This window comes from Macrobrachium nipponense, chromosome 26 (genome assembly GCF_015104395.2).
Source record: "Macrobrachium nipponense isolate FS-2020 chromosome 26, ASM1510439v2, whole genome shotgun sequence".
NCBI lineage: Eukaryota > Metazoa > Arthropoda > Malacostraca > Decapoda > Palaemonidae > Macrobrachium > Macrobrachium nipponense.
Genome location: NC_087215.1, coordinates 75,542,308 through 75,567,564, shown reverse-complemented (window position 1 = coordinate 75,567,564; position 25,257 = coordinate 75,542,308). Strand labels below are relative to the sequence as shown.

The window sequence follows — 25,257 nt, the reverse complement described above, 5'->3', positions numbered from 1 at the left end:
GGTACTGAAAACGGCGAAGAAGAAACTTTCTTTAAGTTCCCATCGTTTACTCCAATTTGAATATTCAAAGCGCAATGGGAAGGAACCTTACTTTAGACCCGTAGAGTGAAGTCGTTCTTTAAAAATGTGGAACCTCATTTCTACTTTATAAGTTTCCCCGAGCTAAGGAGAATAATCGTTAGACTTAGACTCGAGGCAAAAATTCACGCCGGACGAACGTGCTTTTGGAGGTAAAATTTACTTTATCGAACAAAGAGGAATTATGCCTTTGATGACGTGGTTTCTCGTAGCCAGAGCAACAGCAGGATACCAAGAATACCACTTCACAGAAATTTTAATGATCTCACGGATCGTACAAGCAATAGAGCTACGATTTTACTCCTACATTTCTTTATATTCAAGCACTCAATTTTCTCAGTGGACTAACTAGTACCGGAAGTAAGCCAATCAAGACAATTATAATCAAACTTCTTTCAAGGTTTGCTAACATGCGACTGCAATCGTTTTCGGTGTTTCTCTTCCCAACGAGGAGCTTTCGTATCCCTTGGACTTCGTGACTTCATCCATCATACTTTACGTCATATCCTTTTCTTGAAGCCCCGAACCCCATTCAAGCAAGCAGCGCCTCACTTCAACGCAATTTGTCATCATCTGATGTAAATAAACCCGAACCCCGATCCCGTGCAAAGCAAAGAACGCCTTCATGTTGTCTGTTTCGTTTTCTTCTTCTTCCTTCTGACTTTCGTGAATTTGACATAACAAGATTTAACCGGAAAATTAAAACGATGCTTATTGATTGCGCGTTTGCGTGGTGCATTTTTAATATCCAACGGTACGTAATATGCCATTCCGATCCTTCAAGAACTGAAAAATTACTACGGAAAGGAAATGACTCAAAAGGTAATCGAGACGAAGACAAGGTAGCACGAAATTTCACGTGTATGGGGGTGTGGTTCCCGCCAATACCATGGCGTTTTCTTTTCCCAATCGTCCTGTGCGTTGCACTTTCAGTGGCAAATACATGAAAAGCAGATAGGCTGGACAGTTTGAAAATCAGACTTCCGCAACCTGATCCATGCAATGTATCCAAATTAAGTCATTAATGTGGCTTCAAACATCTCCCATCCAGAATGCAAGACGATATCAATAGAGTTTGAGGAAGGAATCCAGGTATTGTTTCTCACTTGAGTCTACGACTTGTCTACGGACCCACCACCGCAACACCACACAAAAACAAGCAATGGCTCTAGGGAAAATATAACAAAATAGTCTCTCTCAAATCAGACTAACTGCCCGATCGTGGATGGACGCCGTGTGCAGGCAACATCCACAGTGAGAGAGGCTTTCCGCACTTAAACAGCTCAATGGCAGCCTCTCTAGTCCCTATATATATATATATATATATATATATATATATATATATATATATATATATATATATATATATATATATATAATATATATATAATGTGTCACCCACCTACATCGTAAGTTCTTGAGATCTCTACTTTCTAATGCTCCTTTTACGAACCCTAACCACCTCTTATAGGCCGTTCCAATGAATCATATATATATATATATATATATATATATATATATCTATATATATATATTATATTATGTATATATATATATATATTATATTATATATAGTATCTATCATGTACATTTAAGCATATGTGTGCGCACTTGTATATCAGGGTAAAAACGCATACTTTGATAGATTACTTATACTAAGAAAAATAAAAAAGAACGAAAACAATATTCTCGGGTTTCACTTTTCACATTATACAAGATACCTACAATAAATACATACATACATACATATATATATATATATAAATATATATATATATATATATATATATTTTAGCAAGAACTGGCGAAACCCAGCCACTAATGTTCATCATTTAAACATCTAAGGTAGGCATTTTCGTGCGCCATTGCAGTAGGCTATACTCAACCCCACCACTCCCCTCCTTGTTTCTTTTACTCAGCAGTTTCAAAATACAAACACCTTGACACCACAGTCGTACCTCCAATCTAACTGCCGTCTCCCCCTCCCTCTTAAAATGTTCGAATCGGGCATAGCAGGACTAGTATGCTTTTCACAAGGCAATATTTTTTTTTTCTTTTTCATTCTATCCATTAGCCAAACCAACCCAATTCCTGGCACCTATCGACATATTAATTATTTACCCACCTACACAGTCAAGTCATACATAAACACAAACTATACATACATATATATATATATATATATATATATATATATATATATATATAATTAACTGCCTATAGGTTGGTTGATTTAAATCAAGGTGGCTTATGCCAGCACATATGGTATTTCTTAGGGCAGCCCGTAAAAGGGTTGACCTTCGATTCATACAACCAACAGAGGCATTTCCTGCCTGCAGTAGTAGCTAGGGCCGATAACCATTGATTCCAAGATTGGTTGTAGCTAGGCCCTCCAATGAAAATGATCAACATTTACTAATTTCTGTTACTGCACCAGGGAAATTCCGCCCGTAACGCCATGCACACACGATTACATACTCCAAAAATAGGCTATATCGTGGGCCTAGTCGTTTATTACATATATTTCCCTAGATTGAAACCTTCAATTTTTTGGTGTTAGGGAAAAATACATGTACCGGGGTCATCATACCCTAAATTAAACTAAAAGTGGGAGGCCTTTGCACATCTTAATGCTGAATTTGATATCAAATTATCCACATTATTTGCTGTCTTAAAATTTAGTAATGATACGACTGCATGATGCAGCAGATACATACCGGGTTTATATTGACGTGTTGCACCTCACCTGATAAACAATAGACACTGTTGCCAGTTCGTAATGCGGGAATTCTTGGTCGCACTCAATTGGTTGGTGTATGGACGGATCACTCTTGTTTTCTTCAAATATTAAGGTCCATTAAGTAGTAACACGAGGTTTAAGATGACATATACTTAATGTTATTACTGTGCCAACCATAGATTCAATTCTGCTATAAATGATTTGGCTATAATGGAAAGAATGTGGCCCGAAAATTCCCGAATGGTTACAAAAACATGGAACATATTTAAACTAACCTCATACATTCACAATATAATTCCATTTTTGTTTGAAAAACAGTTTAATTAAAGTACACATTAACAACAACTTAATGCACTGATTGTTGATGTCAGCTCGGATAGATAATGCAGTAAACACTAAACAGCTTTTATTTTACAGAAATTTAAATTAAAAGATAATTCCTGTAAATTCACGATGACCTATGCTTTACATTTAAAAATATGCCATGAATTTATAAGCTGATAGATATAAGAAGAGGGTGTTACTCTCCAAATCTATGAAAATTTACATTGGCACATAGCTAAAAGCATTTCCATCTATTTTTAGATCTCTATGACAATGTAAAAAGCAGACGACGAATCAGCTGATCTTGTAAACAATGATACATTCCAATTTCTCTAATACTTTCGAGTTGTCGCCGAGTCCAACCTGGTAATGCGGCTTCTAAGGAACTTTCGTTTCTTTAGAGGTGTTGAGTGATTTTTGTTAACACCCCATTGAGGAGAACAGTGTGAAATTCATCTCAATACGTTTAAGTCGTGTAATTTATCCAGACAATCCCAGACTTTCATGTTTTACCTATGTAGACTTACAGACTTGGTCAGTGTGGTGGCGGCCGGAGCCTTGACCAGACCTACTTTCTGTGACTTTGGTTCGTACCGGATAATTAAGTTAAGGCATGTAGAGATATCTAAGTTAAAGTTTATCTTTAGTATTGATAATTATAAGTTCAGCATTCACAGTGATAAATACCTAGGACTTTTGGGGTTAAGTTAATTTCTGATTAATAATGGATGGACAGTGCTGGCTCAGGTCTGGTGACAATGGTCGCGAATGCTGACGATTGCATCGGTTGTTCTGTATGGACAGTAAAGGGGAAGGTTGTCAGTAAGCTTAATGATGCATGGTAAAGATAAGAAGACTTTGTCAGTTTTCTTAATATTTCACCTTGACAATGTCTCCATGAACATTCCTTAAATTCATGAGAGGTTGTGACTGACATACTACTGGATTGGTGGTTTGCTTGCACCAGAAGCTTGTGCTAATTAGTATGACCTTTATATATTTGTTGTCAAAGCCACCTAAAAGCCTATTAAAGTGACTAACTTTTTAGTTATTCAAACATACCTATTTGTTCCAATACTATAATAAGGTAACTTTTAGTCATTTAGCTATATACAACTTCTAATGGTGGAGTTCCTGGATATTATCAAACACTGCCCGTTATTCTATTTTAACATAACTTAATTTCTATTAGAAATTTTAGTGGAAAGCAAATAGATGTTGATCAGCTCAATGAAAGCTTTATCTGGTTCATGTCTTAGCCAAGGTTATGGGTATCCAGACCCTCTCAGGTAGTGCCCACCATTACAAGCTACATACTGTATTATAAGTTAGGCTGCATCCCTCTATAATTACCCTTCCACCTTCATATGCTTTTGTTTATTTTTTTTTTTTACTTGCTACTAAATGCATGGACCCAAAATTTTTTCTTAATGCTTGTCTTGTGTTTTATCTAATAGTATTGATAAATCAGATTTGCAATTCACTTATGTTATTGTTTTCAATCCACCTGAAAACTTCAGTTTTCACTTAGACGCTCTTCCCACTCCCCCCTTATAATTAATATTAGATGTAGTGGTATACAAATTATAATTACCCTCAATGCCAATTTTTGGCAACTTGTTAGCCCAGTAGTAGGCAGTAGTATCTTAGCCATAGTGCATCCCCTATGCTCCCATATGGCAACCTGTCAGCCCAATAATGACAGTGTTAGCTTACATTTAGTACATTAATAATCTTGGTTTTAATGATAGTAATAAAGAAGGCCCATGAAAATCATAGGATGTTTCATCATGATATGCATTTAATTTATTAAGAATTGCCATGATGATGTTGGGTAAAGTTATCCTCTTACTAATTTGCTGTTTGAAGTGTGTGCACAGATGAAATTTAAAAGTATTATGTAAAATGGTTTTGAGTAAGTAGGAACATATTATAAGTAGTAGTCATGGCCTCCTCCAAGTTATTCATTTAAAAGACATCCAGCACTTATCCCTGAGGTAAGAAATGAGAATGTTTAACAGGTGAGACAGGTGACCTCTACTAATGTGAAGAGTTCTCATCAGTTAAGAATTGATTCATTAGTTTTAGATGCCATTCAGTATTTAGTATATTTACTATCAACAAGGTATCAGAAACTATTACAGTACTGTACTTATAAAAATTGTTAGGTATGATAACCAAAATTTTAATTTTCAATTATTCAAAATTATAAAGTAATTATATTTATATATTTTTCCTTCCGGCAGATCTACAACATTCCACAAGCACACTACTCCAGATAAACCTTCTTTCATCCGCAAATTTACTTATAGTGTTACTGAATGGGAAGCTCACACAATCAGTAATTTGAAAATTCGCTCTTGATCATTGTAATTTCCAAGGCAGTTACTCTGTATCCAAAGTAACATCATTTTTAACAAAATGTCGTTGCGACCAGTTACAAGAAGGATGGCCACCCGAAATTGCTTTTTGTACTTTGCCTATGGATCAAATCTTCTCACAGAACGGATTCATATCAATAATCCTTCAGCGAAGAAGATTCAAGTTGGAAAATTAAAGGTAAGTATCCTTTGAATATTTTATGCAATTTTTTTTTTTTTTTTACCATAAACTGGTATTTTCAGTTTAAAAAATCTGTAAAGTATTTTGATATACTGTTTGTGGTTTTGTTACTTAAAGAATCTCAATACTCTTCACATATTTGTATGAAATAGTACTTTGTCCTACGGGTAAAGGAATGATTAACTCAGAACTTTTCTAAATGAGAAAGATCTTTTCCACCTAAGTTTTAAAAGAATTCTTTCAAGTGAAGTACAACTCTCAGATTTCTTTTATCCACAATTCAGCAAACAGTAGTTTTAGGTGTACAATTAGTATACATATATTTCATGGCCTCATTTCACTGCTATTTTTCTCTCTCTATTTTTTCCAATGTATATGTATTTATGACCTTCCTTCTTTCCATTTTAAACGGGGACTTCCAAGACTTTTATTGTCCAGTGTCCTTCAAAGTTGTTAGTGATTCGGTGTTCCTTAGTGTTCCTTGTCATCCAGTGTCAGTTAGAGGTGTTTATTTTCAACTGTCACTTGTAGTTGTTTATCATCCAGTATCCCTTAGAATTGTTTATCATTCAGTTCCTTGAGAGTTGTTTAGTATCCAGTATCTTTTAGCATTGTATCGCTTAGGGAAGTGCTCCCCTTTCCTTGTGTGTTATAATTATTGTCTCATGCCTGAAGCATGGTGTCTTGACCCATAGCTTTGCTTAAGGGATAAGCCAGCATTAGGTCTATCCGTTCTAAACTAACACCATTTTCCTGATTTTATTTGGCTCCTTCATAGTATCTGTATAAACGAATTTGGAATGTGTTTTACTGTGTTTCTTAAAATTTCCAACAGACCATTTAGGATTTTTAAAATGCTGCATGTCTAGAGTACCTATTGTGAAGTCATATCTAAGAGAAGAAATGTGTAGACCTCAGTGGTTGACAGTACAAAGATTTTGTCCTCCATGGAGAAAAATCCCTGTGACATTAACTTTTGCGAAGGAATTCCAGCCATTACAACAGTACTGTTTATTTCTAGAAATAAAAGAAAGGTTGATGAGAGATAAATCAGTGATATCATATGGAATTAGAAAATTTGAGCAATATGAGGAGGCTCTTTCTTAGTGTAACACAGCTTCTCATGCAGTTCAGTTGAGTTGATATTTCACACACTTGTGTGTAGATGCTTGTAAATCTCTGCAGAAGGATCTGCAGGTAAGTCTTCCTTAACTGCCTTTTGGCTCATTGAGAACACAATATGTTATAAAGACTGGTCTTGTCCCCAAAACGTAACTACAGTTGTGTATAGAAAGGCAGTATCTTAGCTTCCTAGCAGTTGTGAAACACTGAGCAAGGGCTTCACTGTACTTTTCGTCTCCACTACTAGTTAAGAAAGGCAGAACTGACTTCTCTCTAAAGGGACTAAACGTTTTTGTTGGAGTTTATACAGACTTTCCAGTGTTGATGGCTCTTGAACTAGCTTTAAGGAAGTTTTCTATTACTGCTTTTATATAAATGGCGTGGTTGTTTGCACATCAGAAACTTCATTAGTGTTTACAACATGGAAAGTATTTTTGGATCATTGGTCATATCTGACTTTTACCTGATGATTGTCAAGTTCCCAGAGCCTTGGTATTACTTCCAGTCAGTAGCCAAAACTACTTGACTCTTTTTACAGGATTATAGTTATGGTAATTACATAAATGGTTTGTATTGGCTAAGAGAACTTCCAAAAGTGTTCTGTCCCTGTCACTTCACCTAGAAGTAGAATTGTTTAATGTGTACCAAAGATAACTGGAAGCACCTTTTGCTCTCTTTATGTAGAATGATGGTTAATGAATGCTTTTTCAGGACTGGAATTAGGAAGAGTAGGTACTTTTTCCCCAAAAAATACAGTTAGCTAGAAGAATTTTTTAAGAACTGATTGAATGATGCCTCTGTGATGGCCCACTAGGCTGGTATGATACAGTCATTCAGAAGATGGGTTATTTGTTCCAATGGGAATTCCAAAGAAGTAGAATGAGTGGCTTTGCTGCCTGAAGGGAACAGGGCTTGTTTACAATGCTTCAGGACCATCCAGTTGTTGAGGCATTTTGAACTATTCCTTAGGTCACCCCCAGACTATCTTTTAGACCCTTCAGTAAACCTGTAAGAGGGCCATCTCAGACAATACATGTGTACACTGACAAAGAAGCCAGGGAAGTAGATGGAAAAGACTTGTTTTGGGTGTTCCTCGATCTAATAAACAAATTTTATGTTATTCATGGTGTACCACAACCAATGTAGGGTATTTTCTTAACACCAGTTTTTACTGTTCTGTTCACTGAATACTTTTATTCCCAAATTGTTTTCTTACATTCTTTGTGGGTGTTAATGAATGAATGATATCTTGCAGTCAAAGGTCAAAGTTTGAATATTGCAATAGTGTTGTAGTTAGACTCTTCAAACTAAATGGATGATCTTTCTGAGCTGAAAGAATACTAACCGAGTTGTGTCTTGGTTCACTAGTAGTAGTACTCAATGAATCTGTCATCAGCATGCTAACAAAGATGTCTTTAGTTGTCTTAGCAGGAAGCAGTTGATAATTTTTGCTTCCCTTGAGTTACAGACTTCAAACTGCCTACTCAGCATTTCCTCTCATATCAACTTTTAACTGAAGAGTGTCTCTATGGTTTTAGTGACTCCATTCTTTTTACATCAGTATATGAACAATACTGATCAGTCTGTTCTGTATGTACCGTTTAGTCTTTTATAACCTTTTCCTTAAAAACTTTATTAAGAAATTAAACAGTTTAGATTTTCATGTCTTTTCCATTTAATTTACAGGATTATCGTTTGGACTTCAATTATTTCAGCCAGCGATGGAAAGGTTGTGCTGCCACCATTGTAGAAGACCCAGGAAATCACTTGTATGGAGTACTCTGGGAGATTGCAAATGAAGATTTGGCACATTTAGACACGTAAGTTATAAGAGCTGAACTTCATTATTAGCTTTAAGATAAAAATACTTTTAGCAAAGAAACCTTTATTATACTATGATTCTGTTATGATTGATACCCTCTTTATCTTTCTAAACTACTAAGACCTATTCTTATGAAAGTTCCAATCATCTTTATAAAACTATAACATACGTCAGTGATATGTAACACGTAGATATACGAGGATGCACTTCCACTTGCAACCTACATTTTTAATGCAGAATTATAGTAATATGGAATTTTAGCATGAAACAAGAAATTAGCTGTGTAAATTAAGGTAATACGACAATTTTTTATGGTTCTAGAAGTTTTTCAGTTGGAGTCTTTAACTTGATTGAATATAGAGGAATTGAAGGAGCAGTTAAGTTAGCAAAGCAAGCAGCGACAGAATCATTTCCAAGGAGATACATATACTATTGTGTAAAATGTTTCTTACTCTGATACAGGCAGTCCCCGGGTTGCGACGGGGGTTCCGTTCTTGAGACGCGTCGTAAGCCGAAAATCGTCGTAAGCCGGAACATTGTTAAAAATCCTAAGAAAACCTTACTTTTAATGCTTTAGGTGCATTCAAAACTATGTAAACTGCATTCTTATTGCATTTTTCATCAAAAAAACTTTAAATATTGATTATTTTGCATTTTTGGTGTCATATTTCATCTGCCAGATCAGCATTTGTAGGCGTCGTAACCTTGGAAATAATTTCTGATGAATATAATTGAAAAGCGTTGTAACCTCGGAACGTCGTAAGCCGAGACCGTCGTAACCCGGGGACTGCCTGTGTCAGGAAGTCAATTTGTAATGAATATCAGCAAAATTTTACAGTAATGAGTCTTATACTGTATCTTGAAAATATAGATGCCACCTCTTGAACATTCAACTGAACAAACTTCAGAGACACAGACAAACGGAAGCGCAGATTAAAACTGTGCTGGGAGGTCAAATTTTGTTTTTTGCGCCTACAGGCAGTCCCGGTTATCGACAGGGATCCGTCCCCCGTGGGGTGCTGATAACCGAAAACCGCCATTAACCAAAACTCAGTGATTTATGGTGCCAATAACCGGTTGTCAGCACCATAAGGGCCATTATGGCATCCTCTCTTAGGTATGTTATGGGGCCATAACTCTATTATTGTCGCCTTATGGCGCTGATAAGCGGAACTCTGCCCATTATGTCACCATAAATCGTCAATTTTATGGTACTAGACAAGCCCCATAAAACCAGATCGCCAACAACTGGGGACTGCCTGTATTATGCGCATACAGTAGTCCTGTATGTAAAATGAATTAGATTTTAGGATGAAAAAATCATACAGTACCATATTCATTTCTTATCATACTGTATGTACTATACTTATGGCACGAAGAGTACAGTAACCAGCTTACAAACAATTCAACGTGCAAACGGCCGTCCGGAATGCAATTCGTTTGTAAGTGGTGTAGTGTCTGTGTAAAGATACAGTATACCCATGACTCTGGAAATTGCAAAGAAAAACAAACTTCCTGATCCAACCATTTTGGTTTGACTGAAACATTATGTGTGTGTGGCCTTCTGATTGTAAAGATGTTATTCTGACACAGTGGACATTTCTGCTGTTGCTAATCCTAGTGTCTTTAAATCAGTGAATATATTTCATCAGACTTGATATGATATCATATTTTCAGGCAAGAATGCGTTCACCAAGGCGTCTACAGAGCTGTTGAAGTAGATGTTGAAACTCTCAGTGGTGAACAAGTTAGAGCCCGATCTTACCAGATCATACGCCCTCTGGAACAAGACCGCCGTCCTTCTTCCGTGTACTTGGATGTCATTGTTAGAGGAGCCAAAGAAAATGGACTTCCAGAGGTATTTTTATAATTTATATTGGATTTTCAGTGCAATTTTATGGCACTTCATCATCGAACTTTCAGGAAAATGTAATTGCCATAAGTCAGGAATACTTATCATCTAGTAACTATTCACTTTCTTCACTGATCCCACTGTTCAGATTCTTCAGATATCCATTAAAGATAATTATATCCATGAGCATGTAAGTTAAGTTCCCCTTCTCACTGATTTCTGTCCCTTCTGTTATTCCTAGGGTAAGCATCGTGTTGTAATGATGACAACTCTCTCCATTCTTTGCTTGCTATTCCAGTTTAGTAGAATATTTTGTGTGACTGTTCTGGAGATGGTGGTAGACATCTTTTCTTAGTAACTACCCTCCCTAGTCGTGCGTTGCATGAGCTGATAATCACTCCAGCAGTAGGAGTTTTATGGTTAGCCTCCTAATTTCCATCTTATGTAATTTTGTTTTTGTCCTGTATGACCTCTCAGTGAGTTGGTGTAAGATCTTTTCCCATTGAGTTTTTTATGGGGTAGTCACGCCTTATGCTGCCTATTTGATTGGCTTATCCTTGTTAAGACTCTTGAGTAAGATGCAGTGTACAGTTTTATGTGGTGCATTTTAGAATTTACCGAAAGATGATTTTATTTTGCAATTTCTTTAAGGCTATTTTATAATTGTTTTATATTAGAATATGTAATGGTTTTAATTAGACAGGTGTTAAGTGTTCGAGTTTTAACCCCATATCATTCTAAACCATTCTTTTGTTTTTCTAACAATCCTTGAAATAAAGATCTGACCAGTATGATAGATTTAGGGTAGGTTTTATTCCACATTGAACCAATCCCTTTTGTTGTGCAATGACTGGTCTGTTTATGGTGAGATTAAAGCTGAAAATAGCAGCTCATTAATGTAGTATATATATAATGAAGGTCTTTATGATTGTGAATTCTTTATCATGTTATCAATAATGTTGCAGATATTGTATTCACTTGTTCTGGTTATTCCATCATTGGCATGCAATAATGTACATAATAGTATATTGTTTGGTTATTTGACTTGATTTTTTGTTTATTTGACTTGGCTGTTGTTAATCATGCTTCCTTTAAAGCATCTACAAAATGATTCTTGCAACTTTTGACTTCATCAAGGATCAATTTCATATATGGAAAAAGTACAGCATAAGTTTCCTCTGCATAGTAGTCCTATAGAACCTGAAACCCTTTGGATATACGTATAAGGGATGTGAGTGTGTGTTGGATGTATTAAACTGTCCCAAAAAACATTTGCATTAGTTAATGAAGATATATTCTCCAATTGATTTCTTTGATAACCTAATGAGTTATATTGTTTATTTTATATTTTGTTCAGGACTATATCACATTTTTGGAGGGCATTGAACATAATGGCTATAATGGAGAAGTGGATGTGAAGCTAGACCTCGAAAAAATTGAAACTGGAGAATAGTTTATGTTCCAAACCATGTCCAGACTATGGTAAGTTTATACTATTCATGTATTGAGTTAAATTTTATTATGTTTTAGTACATAAGGCCCCTCTTTTAAAAGGAAAGCCTTTATGTTTAAATTGATATAAAACATCTTTTCAAACATCTAACTCACCTGGTAGTTATATATATAGCTTACGTCCCCGACGTCACGGCAGAATTTCAAAACTCGCGGCAATCACCGATTGGGTAGTCAGGTGCACCACCTGTGCGCCCTCTACCCAGGTACATAGAACCATTCCAACTATTCCTCAGATCTTCCCTGCCACAGCTATCGGTGACATCGATGCAACTTCGCTCGCTTAGCCCGTGTTTTTTGCAGTTGTTTTGGTGAAGTACACTTTGGCTTTGGCTTTCGCTTGATTTGGATTTTTGATTTGGACTTTTCTTGACTTATTTGGATATTGTTGGTTTTGACCCTTGCTTGTTTGATCTCTTTTGATAATTCCCAACATGACTGACTCTGCATCGAGTGTGAGAATGTGTGTGAAAGGTTGCAAGACTCGGCTTGCTAAATCTTCTATAGACCCTCATTCTATTTGTACCAAATGTAGAGGTACTATGTCTCGCTCCTCCAAGGATAGTCAAGGGATAGACAGTTCTCTATCTATCAATGAACCTTTTGATCCTTTGTATGTAGTAGCAGTACCAGATCCAACTACGGAATCAGGTAAGAGTCCAACATTAAAGGACGTGATGACAGCCATTCAAGCCCTTGGACAACGGGTAGAATCCCTTGCAGAGGATAGGGAGAAATTGTGGTCTGATGTGAGAGATCTGAAAGTGGCTAGTGATATAAAACTCCTAGTCCTAGACCGCTTCCAAGCTCACTAACCCCTGTGAGAAGGAATGTCGACCGACGAAGGGAGGCGAGAGGTTTTAGCTCCCGAGCGGCCGTCCCCTCGAGCGTACCTGTAGACGAATCCCAGGACGCTCATCCTCGCCATTGGAAAGGCGTGGTTAAAGTGTTTTCTTCGTCGTCTGACGACGCAGTACCCAGACGGGGCTGACGTCAGACCGCGAAATCTAGACCCATGAAAAGACAAAATCCAGTAGAGCAGGACGCCAAGCGTCAAGAACTGCTAGGATGTAGTCATTGGAGCAGCCCGGAGTGCTTCCCTTCCCGCTCCGATATTTGCTCTCCTGCCAAGCCAAGACGCAAGATGACGCACAGGCGGCCGTCGTCTTTGGTAGGAGGCAAGGAAATATCGAAGCAGGGGAGGCCTTCGGTGCCAGCAGCAACGCCGGAACGTTTCTCTTTCGACTCCGATGCTTGCTCTCCTACCAAACTAAGACGCAAGATGTCGTACAGGTGGCCGTCGTCTTTGGTAGGAGGAAAGGAAGTATCGGACAGAGCGAGGCCTTCGGTGCATGCTGCTACTCCTGATCGCTTCCATTTCGACTCTGATGCTTGCTCCCCTAACAAACTAAGACGCAAGATGTCGCACAGGCGGCCGTCGTCTTTGGTAGGAGGACAGGAAGTATCGGACGAGTGGATGCCTTCAGTTCATGCTCCAGCTCCTCCTGCGGATTGGCGTTTGTCTTCAGGATGTTCATCTTTCGCCGAAAATGATGAAGCGAGAGAGATTGAAGTTGCAGCTTCCCCAGTCTGTCCCCAGCAGCAAGAAGCTCCGCAGTTTTCCTTACTGCAAGATTTTCAACAAAAGCTCTCTTCTTTAATGCAGGCTTATCAGCCTACTACAAACAAGGAGGACGCCAAGTGAAGCATTCGTCATTAGCTTGGACGAAAAGCTGGACGCCAGGACGACATGCCTCTAAAAGCTGGACGCCATTAAGACGACAGACGTCAATATTCTCATCAACATGACGCCGAGCGTCAAGAGCCTGGACGCTAGGACGCCAGACGTCGACATCAGGACACCAAGCGTCAAGATTCTGGACGCCAGGACGCTAGGCATCAAGTTGCTGGACGCCAGGCCGCGATGCGGCTAGAGGCTAGCGGACGCCAGGACGCCGAGCGTCTAGAGGCTGGACGCCAGGACGCCGAGCGTCGAGAGGCTGGACGCCAGGACACCAGGCGTCAAGATGCTGGACGCCAGGACACCAGGCGTCAAGATGCTGGACGCCAGGACGCCGAGCATCAAGAAGCTGGACGCCAGGACGCCAGACATCAAGAGACTGGACGCCAAGATGCCGAAAGTCAAATACTTGATCAACATGACGCTGAATGTCAAGAAGTTCGACACCAGGAGGCCGAGCGTCATGATTCTCGACGCCAGGACACTTGCAGGCGACAAGAATTTTCTTCGAAAACACAGACGAAACATGACATAGCGACGTTGGTTATGGGTCGATCGGAAGAGCGGAGGGATGACTCCCCCCCTTCTCCTTTTGGTCCGATGGAAGACTTGTCTGACGAAGAAAATCAAAGAGATTTACAGCCTTCGTCGGACTTGAAAAGACTAATGAAAGTTTTCACGGAACTTTTTCCGAATAACTTTTTTCCAGCTGCCCCTCGTTCCCCACCTTCAGAGTTCACTCTAGGGAAGACATCTAAGAAGTCCGACTTCACAAAGATGGTGTTGTCACGTTCTTCGAAGAGAGCATTGAAGATCATGAAGGAATGGATGGACACGAAGAGAGACCAAGGAAAGGCAGCTTTCTCATTTCCTCCGGCCAGATTAGCGTCCAGATCTAGCATCTGGTATGATACTGGTGTTGTCACGTTCTTCGAAGAGAGCATTGAAGATCATGAAAGAATGGATGGACACGAAGAGAGACCAAGGAAAGGCAGCTTTCTCATTTCCTCCGGCCAGATTAGCGTCCAGATCTAGCATCTGGTATGATACTGGAGAAGCTTTCGGTCTGGGAGTTCCCGCTTCTTCTCATGGGGACTTCTCCAGTCTTGTGGTCGCTTCTCGTCGGACAGCCATGGGAAAGATGAAGGTTTTTTGGTCTTCCTCTGAGATGGACCACCTCCTCAAAGGGATTTTTAGAGCCTTCGAGGTGTTTAATTTCCTAAACTGGACTCTGGGATCGTTGGGAAAGAAATTAGAAGCCTCCAAATCTACCGACACGGAAGAACTAGTTCATCTGATGTCGTGTATAGACAAAGCTCTTCGAGACAGATCTAACGAACTTGCTGCTCTTTTCTCGGCGGGAATCTTGAAGAAAAGGGCTCAATTGTGTTCTTTCCTTTCGAATGGGGTCACACCCATTCAGAAAGCGGAATTACTTTTTGCCCCCCTTTCCACTCGTCTTTTCCCTCAAGAATTGGTAAAGGAAGTCTCTTCTGCCTTAACTCAGAAGGCAACTAAAGATCTAATGACAAAGGCAGCAAGGAAGGTCTTACCATCAAGTTTCAGTGCTCAGAAACTCAAAGAATCTAAACCTCTACCTCGAGTTTCTCGGCCCTTTCGAGGTAGATCCCTCAGTAGAGGGAGCACAAGACCGGTGTCAAGAGGTTCTAAGAAAAGAGGCTTCAGACAAGGGCGAAACAAAGTCTGACAACAATCCTCTTCAGACAGCAATAGGAGCCAGACTGTCCAACTTCTGGCAAGCATGGGAGGAAAGAGGAGCAGATCCCTGGTCGATTCAGCTTCTCAAGGAGGGATACAAAATCCCTTTCTTGAAAAAACCCCCCTTAGCAGAAAGACCGATCGATCTGTCAGCAAGATACAGAGAGGAAATCAAGATCCAAGCAATACAGCAAGAGGTTTCTATGTTGCTTCAGAAGGAAGCAATAGAAAGAGGTTGGAATCTGGAGTCTCCAGGGTTTTACAACCGCTTATTCCTGGTTCCCATGAGTTCGGGGGGATGGAGACCAATACTGGACGTGAGTGCCCTGAACGTTTTCGTGAAGAAAACAAAATTCACGATGGAGACAACGAAATCAGTTCTAGCCGCAGTCAGACAAGACGACTGGATGGTTTTGTTAGATCTTCAGGATGCTTACTTTCACGTTCCTATCCACCCGAACTCCAAGAAATACCTTCGATTTGTTTACAAGGAAGAAACGTACCAATTTCGAGCTCTTTGCTTCGGCTTAAACACCGCCCCTCAAATATTCACGAGGCTGATGAGCAACGTAGCAGGAATGCTACACAGAAATCGTATCAGGGCCTCGCTGTATCTGGACGAGTGGCTTCTAAGAGCCCACTCCTACACCTGCTGTCTGGAGAACCTTCACAAGACGATTCGGTTATCAGAAGACCTAGGCCTTCTGATAAACCGTCAAAAATCTCAACTGATCCATCCCAAGAAATCTTGTATCTGGGTATGAGGATTCAGAGTCAGGTTTTTTCGGGCTTTTTCCGTCCGAATTGAGAACGAAACAAGCCTTGGAAAAGTTGCAAAAATTCCTAAGGAAACAGAAGTGCTCCACGAGGGAATGGATGAGTCTGCTGGGGACCCTTCCCTCACTAGAACAGTTTGTCTCCTTAGGAAGACTGAACCTTCGCACTCTTCAATTCCACCTCAATTGGCATTGGGACAAGAGGAAGACACTAGAGACAAAGTGTATTCCAGTTTCAGACTCCATGAAAGACTGTCTACGGTGGTGGAACGACCCCGTCAAGCTCCAGGAAGGCCTTTCCCTAAAACAGAGGAACCCAGACCTGGTGTTGTTTTCCGACGCCTCGGACTCAGGATGGGGAGCAACACTGGGAAAGCTGGAGGTCTCGGGCTCCTGGAACAGAGAACAGGAAAACTTTCATATCAATCAGAAAGAACTGACTGCAGTTTTTCTGGCTCTCAAGGAGTTCGGAAGTGCAGTGTACAACAAAGTGGTGCAGGTCAACTCCGACAACACGACGGCGTTGGCCTACATCAGCAAACAAGGCGGAACCCACTCCAAGTCCCTTTGCAAGACGTCAAGATAGCTTCTTCACTGGACGAAACCAAAAAGCGTGACATTATTGACACGCTTCATTCAAGGGGAGAAGAATGTAAGGGCAGACATCCTGAGCAGGAAACATCAAGTCTTGGCGACAGAGTGGACTCTCCATCAGGAAGTCTGCAAGAATCTGTGGCGAACCTGGGGTCGCCCATGCATAGACCTCTTCGCCACAACACAAGCGAAGAGGATGGGGACTTACTGCTCTCCAATCCCAGATCCCGAGGCAATCCACATAGATGCGTTCCTCATGAATTGGGATCATCTAGATGTGTAACGCCTTCCTGCATTCAAGTGGTACACAAACTGATGCAAAAGTTCGTGTCTCACGAAGGCACCAGGATGACTCTAGTGGTTCCCTTCTGGCCGACAAGAGAATGGTTCACAGAGGTACTGGAATGGATGGTGGACACCCCCAGAAGCCTTCCGTTAAGAGTAGATCTACTCAAACAGCCCCACTTGTAAAGGTATCACCAAAACCTCCAAGCTCTTCAACTAACTGCCTTCAGTCTAACGAAAAACTCACAAGAGCTAGAGGATTTTCGAAGGAGGCAGCTAGAGCCATCGCAAGAGCAAGGAGGTCTTCCACCATTAAGGTATACCAATCCAAGTGGGAGACTTTTAGAGGATGGTGCAGGGACAACTCCGTTTCCTCTTCCAGTACCTCTGTGACTCAGATAGCAGATTTTCTGCTATACCTTAAGAAGAGGCATAACTTTTCAGCTTCTACCATTAAGGGTTATAGAAGCATGCTAGCAGCGGTCTTCAGGCATAGGAACCTGAATCTATCGGATAATAAGGATCTACAAGACCTTCTTAGATCCTTCGAGACCACTAAAGAGAAACTACTGTAGTTCTGAAGTTTCTCATGAGTGATAGGTTCGAACCTTTACAGGAAACATCATTTAAGGACCTCACCATGAAAACTCTCTTCTTGATAAGTCTAGCAACTGCAAAAAGAGTCAGTGAAATCCAGGCCTTTAGCAAAGCTGTAGGTTTCAGACAGGGCAAGGCTATCTGCTCTCTGCAGCTAGGATTCCTGGCGAAGAACGAACGCCCTTCTCAGCCCTGGCGCAAATCGTTCGAAATTCCAAACCTGTTGGATCTCACAGGTGAGGAAGCAGAAAGAGTTCTTTGTCCGGTAAGGGCCTTGAGGCATTACCTGGAAAGAACGGAAAAATTATGTGGCAATTCAGAGGGGCTTTGGTGCTCTTGTCAAAAAGCCCTCTCTGCAAATGTCAAAGAATGCGTTATCCTTTTTTATAAGGCAATTAATTAGGGAAGCGCATTCAGCAATTAATGAAGCGGATCTCAAGCTACTAAGAGTTAAAACTCACGAGGTTAGGGCCGTAGCAACCTTGGTAGCTTTTAAACAAAATAGATCCCTTCAGAATATCCTGGACCAACCTTCTGGAGAAGCAAGTCAGTCATCATACAAAGTGCAGACTTTGTATGATGACTGCTACACACTGGGTCCGTTTGTAGCAGCTCATTCAGTAATAGGAGAAGGGACTACTCCTTAAAAAACCACATATACCAATACTCTGTTTTTACCTTGGGACTATTGAAATTTTTATGGTTGTTTGTGGAGACTGGACGCAGTCTTCCGCAATCATTGATCCTTAGTCAGGTGGTCAACTTGTTCTTTGGTAGCGCCCGGAACAAGGGTATTGTAGGGAGTCTAGTCACATAGACAGTCTCCAAGAGGTCTTCAGCCCCCTGGGTGGATCGCTGGATCTCATAAGGAAAGCAGACATAATGAGGCAGGATATCATTGAAGTCAGCTTCCTTAACAGGTACGAACCCGTAAGTTTGTTTTTATTTAACTCTTATGTCAATTCCAACGATGATAGCTGTCTCTGACCCTCCACCAAAGGTGTCAATCAGCTATATATATAACTACCAGGTGAGTTAGATGTTTGAAAATGTTATTTTCATTATAAAATAAATTTTTGAACATACTCACCTGGTAGTTATATATAATTTAATTCCCACCCTCCTCCCCTCTAGAGACTATGGGCAGGGAAAATCTGAGGAATAGTTGGAATGGTTCTACGTACCTGGGTAGAGGGCGCACAGGTGGTGCACCTGACTACCCAATCAGTGATTGCCGCGAGTTTTGAAATTCTGCCGTGACGTCGGGGACGTAAGCTATATATATAACTACCAGGTGAGTATGTTCAAAAATTTATTTTATCATGAAAATAACATTTTATGACATACACAAAGCTTACAGTATGAGTTATTATTGTTAAACTTTGTTAATAATGATTTAGACTTTTTACTTAGGCAAAAAGACCTAGAGATCAGGTCAATATATTAGCATAGGATTTGATATTGACGACTACCCAGTATCATAGTAGAATTCTGTTCCCTCTTTGTGCCCTAACAGTAATTTTGTGCTTTCTTGTTCTGCTAACCACTCCTCACTTTAAACTTCATTCAAGGCAAAAGCATTCTTTTGATTCTTTTGTCAGTGGATTAAGTGTTTGATTCTGTATAAGTAGTAAATACACGCTCAGTAATCTTATGTCTTAACAGCCAGCTTCCCTTGAACATCTGTTTAATTTTTGTATTGTAGAAACAAACCTTGCATGAGTTTTTTTCTAGTTAATTATAGGTACAGTACGTACTGTGTATTGTCTATTTAACAGTTCTGCTAAATATTCATTGCCAGTCTTTGTCTAATATACAATAACATGTCCTACTGGTATGTACACAGGAACATACCTGGATTTGATGCCATGGAATATTTAGTATATAAATATGATTGCCATGTATGGATGATTTACTTTGTTTTAAAATGCAGCAAAAGTTCTTAGTTATGTGGGTTGGTTAGTATTTGGTTAAATTTCTTTTCAACACAGTAGTAACTAGTGACTTAAATTTAGTCCCCAATTTTGTGTCATTTTTGCTATATGAAGAAACTTTAATATTTTTGACTAGTGTTGATATTTTTTACTGTATATATATTTTTTTAGGGTAAACTGTCCCATTCAATTTTGGAGCAAATTAAAATTTTCAGGAAAAATAAACTTGAAGTTATAAAAGAATGAATTTGTTGTTACAATCTATGTAGTAATACTTAGGAGTAAGCAGAACACTTTTCATGAAAAATATAAATGAAAAATATACTGTATGCAAAGTATACGTATATACAGTACCCATATACACATAAGGATATTCCCTAGCACATGTTCCTTTGTGCTACATTGATATATATAATATATATATATATATATATATATATATATAAATATATATATATATAGATATCATGTATGTATATTTAAATATATGACTGGTAAAAATGTTCTGTTACAACAGAATTCCATCTAATAAAAGGAGCTCATAAAAACACCAAATATAGAGAGAAAAATACTATATTTCAGAGACTGCTGTCTCCTCTTCAGGTAGATGAATGAGAAAAGTTTACAGAAAAGGTGGTATTTATACCAAGAGAGCCATCCACAGGTAAGCCAATTTAGGTCACCCCCGCTGATATCTTCCTTTAATCTTCTTAAGCGTTGGTTGGATGAAAATCTTGTCGATCACATCTGAATCCCATGCTCCTTTTGAGATGTTCATTACCTGCCTCTCTTTTATTAAGGCCGATTCCATCATTTGACTCTTGTACCGGCAGTTGCTGCTATAAATTATACGTGACAAATTCCAGTTTATTCTAAGGTTATATTCATTTATATGGTTGAAAATAACTGAGTTCTGTTGTCCATTCCTAACTGACCATTTGTGTTGTATTAATCTCTGGGGAAGTGATTTTCCTGTAAATCCAATGTAAGATTGGTCACAGTCCTGGCATTGGGATTTTACGAAATCCCATGCCAGGACCGTGACCAATCTTACATCGGACTTACAGGAAAATCACTTCCCCAGAGATTAATACAACACAAATGGTCAGTTAGGTATGGACAACAGAACTCGGCTATTTTCAACCATATAAATGAACATAACCATAGAATAAACTGGAATTTGTCACGTATAATTTATAGCAGCAACTGCCGGTGCAAGAGTCAAATGATGGAAACGGCCTTAATAAAAAGAGAGGCAGGTAATGAAACATCTCAAAAGGAGCATGGGATTCAGATGTGATCGACAAGATTTTCATTCACAACTTTCTCATTCATCTACCTGAAAAGAGGGAGACAGCAGTCTCTGACATATAGAATTTTTCTCTCTATATTTTGGTGTTTTTATTGGCTCCTTTTATTAGATATATATATACAGGCAGTCCCCGGGTTACGACGGGTTTGGAGGTTAAGGCGCTTTTCAATTATATCCTTCAGAAATTATTTCCAGGATTACGACGCCTACAACGCTCATCTGGCAGAAGAAATATGACACCAAAAATGCAAAATAATCAATATTTGAAGGTTTTTTTATGCAAAATGCAATAAGAATGCAGTTTACAGTTTTCAATGCACCCAAAACATTAAAAGTAAGGTTTTCTTAGCATTTTTGGTGATGTTCCGGCTTACAACGATTTTCGGGTTACAACGCGTCTCAAGAACGGAGCCCCCGTCGTAACCCAGGGACTGCCTATTTATATATACTATACATACTGTAGACAGTATATATACCTATGTATTTATATACGTATGTATATCCATATATATGTTATATATGTAGATATATACATATATTTATTTATTTATAAAATAAGGAAATGGAATTTAAACATATAAAGAATATGATTTGAATAGATCCATTAATTTTAAATAGGAACTTAACAAGCAAAATCTGGATCTGAGAACATCTACTACAAAATTTTCTGTACAGATCATGTGGACACTGACATTTTCAAAAAATTTTCTTATGTAAGGGTGAAGTACAGTATTTAAATATTGTTGTTTGATTGACGCATGTAAATTTCAACCTTTAAAATGTTTTATTTACAATCTATGAGCCCTTGTTGGCTGAAAAAGACATGCAGCCTTTACTACATACCGGCTCTAATTATAGTGACTTCTCTCTCTCTCTCACAATTTTTTTTCAGGAGATTTGTGTTGTAACAACTTAAGAAGCAAACTGCAGTACTGAATAATAAACTTAGAATTTAAATCTTTATGTATGATTTAATCTCACTGGCTATGTGGATTTGCAGTGTGTGCATTCCTTATTTATTGTTATCATTTATAGTTGAATAATATTATGTTAAGCGAGCAACTTTCATAAAGATTTACAATGAAAGACCCGTTAACCCAAATAAAGTTCAAAGCATAGGACCTGTGACTGCAAGAAAGGGTCCATATATCTGAATATGATTTCCTTGCATGAACACCAAACCTTTCTGGAAGATTCAGTAGAGTAGTATGGTGTATGTGATGGGTTACTCTAGACTTGAATGGTAGGGATTGTATTAAATATATATATAGAGTTGAAAAAAATTTGGTTCCTAAAAAAAATTTGACATCATACAGGACACCAAAAAATTTAGCATAGTAATTTAAGGTTAATTCCCAAACACATTCTTAGAATATAATGTGATTTTCACTTGGGCTAATGAATGATCTACTTTGGAATCCAACTATGTCAACAGATGAGGACTTGATTCGGACTCAGGCCCCAACATAACAGCAAGTGAATTCATAACATCTTTGTCATGAGCTTGACATCAGTTTTACAGATGGCATTAGTATGTAATATTTTTAGCGGGCAAAAAAAAGAAAATGACATAAATAAATGTTTAGAGTGGTCTACGTTTCTGCAGGTTAAGGTACAGTCATCTTAAAACTGCAAAGTATCCTTTAGAAATCTTTTGCTTTGGGTTGACAATATGAAGATAATTTTTTTTCTCATTTCAGGTGAGAGAATTCAGAAACTGTCATGTCACTTCTAAAGTTTTCTAGCACTGAGAGGCTAAATGCACACAGCTGGGATGAATCTTCAAGACTTTCACACTCCAGGGACATTTCACCTGATACCTAGTGTGGCTTTGTGCCCCTGTTCTGCTAGCCCACAGGACTTTATCAGCAACAGTTGTATCATGTCAAGTTTTCTAGCACCAAGAAGCTAATTACATATAGCATTTCAGGCAAGAAAATTCAGCAACACCCATATTACTTGAGTTAATATGCACTGGGAGGATCACGACACACCATTTCAGGCAAGACATTTCAACAAATCTGAAATAGTAATTATGTAAACTTTTATTGCTAGAGAAAGCTGTAGCTGAGATAAGTTTTAAAAAATTACACTGCAGGGACTTTTTATCTTATATGGTACTTTGTGTGGCTTTATGCTCCAGTTATCACTAGTCTATATACTTTTTAAAGCATATAGTATTAATTTCAGTGGTTATGTTGTAGTCCTTAAAACAGCCTACGATAATATATCGGTATCCAGTATTGTATTTTAAGATATATTTACTTGTATGATCAGTTGGCTGCTCATAGTACAGTATAACATTCCTGTGTAATGAACTGTTAACCTATTGTTTATTAGCTTTAGGAATTACTTTAGTCAAAAGGATCAAAGGCCTTTTAATACAACTTAACCTTACTTACCTCTCACTGTATTGTGGCTGTAAAGTGTTGTGAAGTGTCTGTTACCATTACAAAGCTATAGAAAAGGTAGCTTGTGTCTTGCAGTTATGCTGTCTTCAAAAATGAGAGTAGAATCTAGTCAAAAAGTTCTGTATTGTTTTTCCTAATATCTGTCATTAGGACATGAAAGTTGTGATAACTCTACTTAATTATATTCAGCTATGGTAGTTAAGATCATGTTAATATATGTGTAATTTATTCTATAATCAAATTGCCTGGTATAAGGCAGTTTGTTTTGTGATCAAAGCAGTTTTTACTGCATAATCAGTTATTGACACCACATTGGTGCTATATTCAAGAGAAAATAAATACTCTGGAAAATATAAGAAATAAATTTGTTCTTTGTGGCTATATCATTTAGCTAATTACAAAGCTAACTCAACTTCCACAAAGTAGACCATCTAAAGCATATCAAAGACAATATAGAGTGGAATTATCTCTTGCCACTCGGAGATACAAGTTCGGGCACTGTAATCATATAAGTAAACTTATAGTACATAGTATGGCATTTAAAGGTGAACATGCATTTACAATACTTTGTATTCATGAGGAATAAATATTGCTCTTTAGTTAAAATTTGATGTTATTTTTAGGAATTATGTAGGTAATTTACATTCCTTGTTTAACCTGTTTATTTTATGGAATATCCAAAGCACTTAAGCCCATTTTATCAGTGACAATGTTTTGCTGTTTTTATTTTGCAAGCACTGCAGATACAAAAGGGATAGAAGTGCAATTTATCATGTGGTAATATATAGCTGTTTACTATATATTGCATTGCTAAAAATAGCTATGACCCGTACCAACAAAACTTTGGACCATTTCCAGTAAGAATATGTGTTGTTTCAGTGGTACAGACTATCTCCAACTTACAACCTATTCATATTTTGCCCATACATGCTGACAACATACATTTTGTATAAATACATGTCAAAAGCTAATCAAATGTTAACTACATAAATGGAAAAGAATTGCTGCATTGTATTTGAGTAATACAGTACTGTATATACAGTACTCAAATGATGAAAAGAGTTAAAAATCTATTTTGCATATTAAATATACAAGTTAATGCTAGTACATAGAGTAAATACGAATCCCGATCTTTCATCCATTCCAACTTAACAGCCAGTTAAGAGGAACTTAAATGTAAGTCAGGGATTGTCTGTAACCTATAAACTCCTGCCCTACACAAGTACAGAATAGTAAATTAAAATAGCACAGAAAACTTAAGATTATTGCCTTACTGAAAAATAAAGAACAAGCATAATGAATAATGTAGTATTATTGTGGTCACCTAAATGGAGCTTTTATGCTTATGCTAAATGTATCTATGTATCTAGTACATATATACAACAGATCAGACACACAAGGCGCTTATTCACACGATGGAGCAGATTCAGTTTCAAAGATGTTGGCCTAGTCTGCTTCCTGTGTGCACAAGGTTCTTTAAGGCCAGAGATTAGCCAGCAGTCCCCCAACTACTGGCCATTCTGAATAATACGAATTCCTCTTGGGACTCCGGAGTCATCTCTGACTTGGAGGAGGAAGAGGATCATATCTGGCTCCGAAGAAGCAGCAAATTAGTGCTTCCGTAATGAAAGTGAAGAAAAGGAAAGGTAGGATTTCAAACCCTTTTAATCCTTACGGTACCCAACAATAAAAGAGAACATTCTAAAGCAGAAAAGTCCTTGTTGAGTCCTAGAGAACCAGGAAGGAAATTGAAACATTTTGCAGATGGAGAGGACAGATGAAAATCTGAGGAGGAGACTCCAAAGATTTCACTTCCTCATTGAAGACAAAAACTTTTTATTTGAGATTTGCTTCCTTGGTGTTGGTTTTCAGTCAG

At 38.4% G+C, this 25,257-nt stretch overlaps 2 protein-coding genes across 5 annotated transcripts in view; one reads left to right on the top strand and one right to left on the bottom strand.

The window, feature by feature from the left end:
* Positions 1-2,820, bottom strand: part of LOC135200451 (cystathionine beta-synthase-like) — a 189,514-nt gene extending 186,694 nt beyond the window's left edge. The window contains exon 1 of the mRNA XM_064229113.1: positions 2,796-2,820. The gene's annotated coding sequence lies outside the window, so the exon portion shown is untranslated. The remainder of the gene's footprint in view (positions 1-2,795) is intronic.
* An 89-nt stretch (positions 2,821-2,909) lies between these two features.
* Positions 2,910-24,673, top strand: LOC135200453 (gamma-glutamylcyclotransferase-like). Of its 4 annotated transcripts, none has more exons than XM_064229119.1 (6): positions 2,910-2,930; positions 5,389-5,701; positions 8,513-8,646; positions 10,326-10,506; positions 11,858-11,982; positions 22,671-24,673. In XM_064229119.1, the coding sequence occupies exons 2-5, from the start codon at positions 5,564-5,566 to the stop codon at positions 11,951-11,953; spliced, it is 549 nt and encodes a 182-aa protein (XP_064085189.1). In that variant the 5' UTR covers positions 2,910-2,930; positions 5,389-5,563; the 3' UTR covers positions 11,954-11,982; positions 22,671-24,673. The 4 variants fall into 4 exon arrangements, with proteins under 4 accessions (XP_064085189.1, XP_064085186.1, XP_064085188.1 ...); XM_064229116.1 differs by lacking the exon at positions 2,910-2,930 and adding an exon at positions 3,418-3,508; XM_064229118.1 differs by lacking the exon at positions 2,910-2,930 and adding an exon at positions 3,515-3,728.
* Positions 24,674-25,257: the final 584 nt, after the last annotated feature.

Bases quoted from the DNA above. Each gene is read 5' to 3' on its own strand.
- LOC135200453 (XM_064229119.1), top strand. From the start codon at position 5,564: ATGTCGTTGCGACCAGTTACAAGAAGGATGGCCACCCGAAATTGCTTT. The intron at 8,647-10,325 runs GTAAGTTATAAG...TCATATTTTCAG, and splicing joins GATTTGGCACATTTAGACAC to GCAAGAATGCGTTCACCAAG. The intron at 10,507-11,857 runs GTATTTTTATAA...TATTTTGTTCAG, and splicing joins AAGAAAATGGACTTCCAGAG to GACTATATCACATTTTTGGA.